At 38.1% G+C, this 7,090-nt stretch overlaps 1 protein-coding gene across 1 annotated transcript; it reads left to right on the forward strand.

Moving 5' to 3' along the window:
* The first annotated feature begins 1,853 nt into the window (after positions 1 to 1,853).
* On the forward strand, positions 1,854 to 6,877 carry LOC109000726 (acetyl-CoA acetyltransferase, cytosolic 1-like). The gene is made up of 9 exons (XM_035695275.1): positions 1,854 to 1,902; positions 2,152 to 2,250; positions 2,332 to 2,505; positions 2,623 to 2,728; positions 2,807 to 2,945; positions 3,032 to 3,109; positions 3,193 to 3,258; positions 6,540 to 6,626; positions 6,788 to 6,877. Exons 1-9 carry the CDS (start codon positions 1,854 to 1,856, stop codon positions 6,875 to 6,877), a joined length of 888 nt encoding a protein of 295 aa, XP_035551168.1.
* The last annotated feature ends 213 nt before the right edge of the window (positions 6,878 to 7,090 follow it).

A 7,090-nucleotide genomic window follows, 5' to 3' on the forward strand; every position in this document is an offset into this window, starting at 1 on the left:
TTCTGTAAATCCAGCACCCCGCAGCGTATAAACTATAAAGTTCGACTTTCTTCCATTTCATTTCTAGCCGTAGGGAGCTGACTAGAAAACCCCCCCCCCTCTCTCTCTCTCTCTCAGTCGTAATTCTTACTTCAATTAACAACTCCAAAGAAAATTCAGGTACCCTATCTCTTTCTGTTTCTCACTACTCCTAATTAGGGGTGTCAAATCGTATTAATGGGTCGTGTTCGTGTCGTGTCAAGACATGTACATTACACTTAACGGGTCAACACAAACACGACCCGTTAAGGATTTCGTATCAAAATTCCAAACCCGAACACGACACGGTAAGATAACGGGTTGACACGACACGACCCGTTATGACCCGTTAATGAATAATAAATAAATTGACATGATATGACAGGACACGACCCGTTCCGTTTCAACCCGTTTACGTTAATAAGTTGAACAGATACGATACGACACGACACAACCCGTTTGATTTAATTGATTTTATATAAATATTTAAATATAAATAATATCTATAAAAAATAAAAAACTAACTACAAGTCTAAAATTACAATCCAAACAAATATGATCCACACAATTTATAATAATATTCATTATCAAATATAATAAACAAAACATATAATGTTAATATATTAATATTACAATCCCAAATATAATAAAAAATTTAAAATACAAATCTAAACAAATTTAGAATTTGAAGAAGAAAGTGGAGCATCCTCTTTGCCCTTTAGGTCTAAGGGTATAAAGGTAAATTTAATTTTCTTAACGGGTCATAACGGGTCATAACGGGTTGACCCGTTAGTGACCCGTTAAGCAATCGTGTCATAACGGGTCAACCCGTTTTGATCCGAACCCGTTAAGGTTAAACCCTAACCCGCTTTTATCGTGTCGTGTTCGTATTGGGTTAACGGGTCGTGTCACGTATTGCCACCCCTACTCCTAATCTATCTGTCTTAAATTTTCTCTTCTTAATAATTACTCCACGATTTTCCTGGCATTTCTCTTCATTTTTTTCTGTCCACTTAAGTCTACCAATTTGCTCATGTTGATGATTCCTACTGTGTTATATTAGATCTGTTTAATTAAGGAAATAACAAAGTGGAATTACCAGACTAATTATTTCATATTGGAGACGCATGCATGTGTGATTGAAGTGGAATCCTCACTTTCTGTTCCGGTTGTTCATAAAGCTGTAACAAGAAGCTTGGAATATTACGTTTATTTTTTATTTGGTTCCCATCGACCAAAAGCAAGAACGAAAGGCAAAATGAGAGTCTCTCCTCAAACTTAGATAGTCTCTGTCGTCCCCATTAAGAATTGGTTTTATCGAATCTGAAGGAAAACTTGGAAATCTGGAATGTTGGAGTTCGTTGATTTGTTCATTCGAAAATATGTGGGTTATTGAAATGTTCTGGTTTTGCCAAATAATATATTTTTCTCTTCGCTTAGTACGATTAGCATAAACATAATTTGTAGCCGGATGTACCAGAATTTCCCGACGCAAAGTTTTTGGTTTTCCTAATAATTTGAAGCTGCTTTGGCGTTAGTTCCCTAAAAGAATGATAATTTGTGTTTTTGTGCGTGCGTGTGTGTTGTTTAAACTTCTATTGATCTTTCTATCATTTTTGGTTCCCCTGAAATCAACACGGGTTAGTGAAAGCAAGAAAAACTGCGTTTCTAATTTGTTTTTAGGTACCTTATGCTTTGGTTTTGCTTTGAAATGGATAATTAGGGTGGCCATGCTTAAATGCGTGCTTAATTATTTGATTTTGTATATTATTTATTTTTCTCTCTCAAATGCTAATTAAATCGGTGAATTTGCAGATTTTCTTTTTCATTTATTTATGGCTCCAGAAGTGGCAGTAGCATCTTCAGATTCAATTAAGCCTAGAGGTCTTGTTCTAGTCTGAATTATGTATCTTGAAAACTGTCAATTATTGACTAAGTTTGTACAGGAGATGCACAACAGAATTGAAAAGCTATACTGATAATAATAAAGTTACTGAAGACGAAGCATTTTTGTGCTTTGTCTTTTCATTTTGCCCCATATATGAAAATTGAAATTTTTTTGAACTTGGCAGCCGAAAACATAAAAATCAGGCTTGCTGATTGATTCAATCTTACTGGTTTTATTTTGTGCAGATGCATGCATTGTTGGTGTTGCACGTACACCAATGGGTGGACTTCTTGGATCTCTATCATCTTTATCTGCCACCAAGCTTGGATCTATAGCTATTGAAGGTAAGAGTAGAACCTTTTCTTTTCTGCTTCAATCTCTGTTTTTGTAATGGTTTCTTGAATTCTTTTTCATGTTCTTTATAGCTGCTCTTAAAAGAGCAAATGTTGACCCATCACTTGTACAAGAAGTTTTCTTTGGCAACGTCCTGAGTGCAAATTTAGGGCAGGCTCCGGCCAGACAAGCTGCATTGGGTGCAGGAATACCTAATTCAGTGGTCAGTACCACTGTTAATAAAGTTTGCGCATCAGGGATGAAAGGTAGATGCTGTATCATCTTGAAATGTTTATTTATATGTTTTCCTTGGATTTTTTTTTTAACATGAGAATTGATGATTAAGTGTTTAATCTATTATCTAATGAGTTTGGTTACTGCAGCAACAATGCTTGCAGCACAAAGTATCCAGTTGGGCATCAACGATGTTGTTGTGGCTGGTGGCATGGAAAGCATGTCCAATGCGCCAAAGTACCTTGCTGAAGCAAGGTTAATATGCACTTCCATTCAAGTTTCTCTTAGTTTTGAGCTCAATTTCGAATTTTCTGATTGTATACTTAAATGCAGGAAGGGATCTCGCTTTGGGCATGATTCTCTTGTTGATGGAATGCTGAAAGATGGTTTATGGGACGTCTATAATGACTGTGCCATGGGATCATGTGCTGAATTATGTGCAGATAAACATGTGGTAACTAGGCAGGAGCAGGTAGTGTTCAAAAACCACTTTCTTATGACATATAGGTCTATCAAATTTGACAGAATAGAATTTGTTTTTCTTTGTGATTCTTGCAGGACGACTTTGCTATCCATAGCTTTGAGCGTGGTATTGCTGCCAAAGACGCGGGTGCCTTTGCATGGGAAATTGTTCCAGTAGGTCATTTATCAAAAACTTGGATGATGTGACCCTAGCACTTTGTTTTATATATTATTTACCTCAATGTGGTAACATGCAGGTTGAAGTTTCTGGAGGAAGGGGAAAACCATCAACAATTGTGGACAAGGATGAAGGCCTGGGGAAGGTAAGAGAATTTACCTATATGAAACTAACTTATTCTCCTTGGCTGCCCTCTGATGAGTAGTTTTCCCTATTTCATAGAAGTGCTAAACAGAAAGGAAGGTGGAAGAGGGGATGATTACGAACTTTCTTCAAATTGATTATTCAAATAAGAAAAATGCTTTAGCCACAAAGAAATCCCACAACAGTAAACCCACAAATTGACATAACTTAATTGTGCTATGTTAGATTGTAAAGATACTTTTATTGTAAAATAGATCTAATATTCTAATGTATCATATGAAACCATGTCAATTTGTGGATTTATGTAACACCCCGTTCTCGAAAAGACATTTTAGAATTTTCAAGGAGCCAGTGTGCTACTACTAAACTTAAGTATAAAAGCTTTTCCTTTTTAATGACGCACCAGATACGAAAGAATTCCATAAAATAACAAATTTCAATAAATATTGAAAATCCAAAATAAATCTGTGGAAGCACTTATTAAAAAATACGGAAGTCTCGAGTGCTTATCAAAATAATTTATTTAAACTTTAAACCATAAAAGTAATTATAGCATAATCTGTCTAGGCCTCTACCTCGCCTCCCTGGGTCAAGTCCTGTCCTGCAGTCTCATCTTCATAAATGTCATCACCTGGGGGGTTTAAAAATATGAAAACAAACTAAAATGAGTCGAATACTCAATAAGCAACACATCATACAGTAAACATAATAAACATAAGGTGTCTTGAAAAGCGTGCATATTCATAAATACATGCATAAATAACATGAGCATGAACATTAACTTATCTTTCACTTATCATAGGCCGTTACCCACTGTTGACCCCCTTGAGTTAGGGTTAGCAAATCTAAAAAGATTTCGATTCCGCCCGTGGCCGCGGGTTGTGGAATCCATACAAGGAAGACAATACTGGGTGCACTACCAGCATGCACGACCTGGCAATGCAATATGCCCATAACATAGGTACCGTTTTCATATCATAACATAGGCCGTTACATATTTTATCAAATCATACTTGCATACTTGTCATTTCATAGATTTCAAAAGAAATCACATACATATCATATCATATCATAGATTTCAAAAGAAATCACATACATACTTGTCATATCATATCATAGATTTCAAACGAAATCGCATTCTTTCATAAATGTCGTGCTACATGTTTCATCGCATAAAATCATGATTTTTCATAAATATTTTACGAAATAACTCTCTCATAAAATCATGCATTTCTTAAATAATTTTATGAATAATCTTTCACATAAAATCATGCATTTTATAAATAATTTTATGAATAATCTTCACATAAAATCATGCATTTCATAAATAATTTCATGAATAATCTTTCACATAAAATCATGACTTTTTCATAATTTTATCATGTTTTGGATACGTTAAAAGGGATTTCCAATAAAGGGCATACATGCATAATATCTTTTATAAAAAGACAAACAGCTCACTGTACATACGCGTAAGGATATGATCATGCTACTTACCTTGCAATGCTAATCCACTATTTTTGGCACGAAATCGGTCGCCTATAAAAATAAACACGTATTTTGCATAAATTTCTAATTAAACAAGTGATTCTATTTAAAAACCTAACTACTAAAATAGTCTATATTTTCTAAACCTAAACACTTCTTGACACTAAAATAGCCTTACCCGTTAGTCTTAAATAAGCAAGGATATTTTTGGAAATAACATACTGTACATGGGCATTTTGGGAAAATAAAATAGAGGGGCATTTTTGTAAATTAACTAACCAAAAAACAAAAATTGATTTACGGGTTGCATGGATTCAGTTTGGCATTACGCGTGAAAGAAAAAAATTGCATGCAATCGGGTTGGGGCTGCGATGCTCACCGAGAGAGGAAGCTGATGCGCGGCGGCTCTGGGTGGCAGGGGAAGGACCGGAGACGCGACTGGGTTCTCTGGGCAGTGGTGGTAAAACGCCGAGAGGAGGAGAGCGGGAGTTGACGCCGAGAGGAGGAGAGCGGGAGTTCAGTCAAGCCGCAAACAAACCGAGAGAAAGAGGGGGATGACGACGGTCGTGGGCTTACCGGGATGGAGTGGGTGCCTCAGGGTTGTGCTGGTCGGCGAGTTCTGTGGCTGAGGGTGGCCGGACTGTGGCTTACGGTCGAAGAGCTCAGTGCTCTATTTTTGAGGGCTAAAATAGGGGAGGATGGCAGCGAGTTTATGGCTTTTTCGAGGGCGGGCCGTGCGGTGGTTCTGCTAGCTGGGCTACGAGGTGGCCAGAGGGAGGAGCTGAGACGTGGTTTGCTTGGCTTCGGCAAGGTGGTGCTGCGGTTTCCCGGTGGCGTGCAGTGGTCCTGTGCGTGGAGGAAAAACGTGGACCAACACGGCAGTGAAGTTATTTTTCTAGGATTTACGATGGAGGGAGAGGTGGTCTGCTGAACGAACTTGAGGGAGGTGGTGGAGCTTGTCTTCTCGGACGTGTGTTGCGGTTTTGAGGGGAGGAGGATTGCAGAAAGTGTTCTGTGTGCGTGAGTGTCTCTAGACGTTGGTGGCAGCGGCTATCTCCTTCATGCAGAGGAGGGCCTAACCTATTTATAAACCTAGCCAAATGAGAGCCAAGAGAAAAACCCTAGGATGAGAAACGTGAATGTGGAGGAAAACGGATGAAGCCCGTGCATGCATAGAATTCTAGCACCGAGAGGAGTCTACGTGATGGAGGGCTATTGCGACAACCATCAAAGTTCTCGTATAAAAAAAGAAAACATGGTGGAAAACCCTAGAGAAAAAAATAAAGGAAGAGACGTGCATGCATGTGAGTGGATTGTTTGAAATTGATAGAAGAAAAAAAATTAAAAAAAAAATCCGATAGGGAGGGATTTTATTACTAAGAGGATTCATGAGTTTGGAGGAATAATAATAATAATAATAATAATAATAATATTGAAGAGCCTTAATAAAATTATTCAAATTTTATCCCTAAAAAATATAGGGTCGGGTCGTTACACTCTCTCTTTCTCTTCCCCTCTCTCTCCCCCTCTCCACGCACACATGCTTGTTAATGCTTTCCTGCCTTCGTGTATGTGCATGTGTCACATCGTTGTCCGTGTGTGCCTATGCGTATCTGCATCACTGCGAGCATTTGGATGCCATGGCGTGTATGTAGCTTTGATGTGTAAATGCAGCTCTCATTGCCTTTTTTTGAAAAATAAAATATTTTCTTTCCACTCACAATCTTTCTCTGTCTCTCTTTGTTATATTGCTTTTCCATTATTGATCAAATACCTTTCTTGTTTTATTTGCAGGAAAAAGTGAATGTACATGGCGGAGCTGTAGCCTTGGGACATCCTCTAGGTTGTAGTGGAGCACGTATCTTGGTCACACTTCTGGGGGTATAACTATGCCAATTGGCTTTTTGCTCTTATTTATCTTCCTGAATAGCTACTTTCATGTGAATATCTCTCTCTCTCATCAATGGTTGTTGACCTGTTAGTTTTCTGTGATAAAGAGTACTCTTTTTTTCTGTTCTCATAAAGTCATAATGGTGTTGTAGGTACTGAGGCAGAGAAATGGGAAATATGGTGTCGGTGGTGTTTGTAACGGAGGAGGCGGCGCCTCTGCCCTGGTAGTAGAGCTTGTATAAATAAGCCTTTTTCATGTTAGGTAATCCCGCATAGGAATGCCATTTCTTTCCCACTCGCGATGCCTGAATGAGAGCTTTTTAAATAATTGGTTTATCCTCATCGGCCTTAATTACTTCACCTGGTTAATGGTGGCTAGCTTTGCGTACTTCAGGCAGGATATGAAGTTGGTAGCTTCTCGTGGAAGATGAAACTCTGCTGGCATCAAAGCGCGA

Source organism: Juglans regia, chromosome 10 (genome assembly GCF_001411555.2).
Source record: "Juglans regia cultivar Chandler chromosome 10, Walnut 2.0, whole genome shotgun sequence".
Classification (NCBI taxonomy): Eukaryota; Viridiplantae; Streptophyta; class Magnoliopsida; order Fagales; family Juglandaceae; genus Juglans; species Juglans regia.

Coding starts and splice junctions, on each gene's coding strand:
- LOC109000726 (XM_035695275.1), top strand. CDS start 1,854: ATGGCTCCAGAAGTGGCAGTAGCATCTTCAGATTCAATTAAGCCTAGA. Junction 2,506..2,622: donor TTGCGCATCAGGGATGAAAG/GTAGATGCTGTA, acceptor TGGTTACTGCAG/CAACAATGCTTGCAGCACAA. Junction 6,627..6,787: donor TCTTGGTCACACTTCTGGGG/GTATAACTATGC, acceptor ATGGTGTTGTAG/GTACTGAGGCAGAGAAATGG.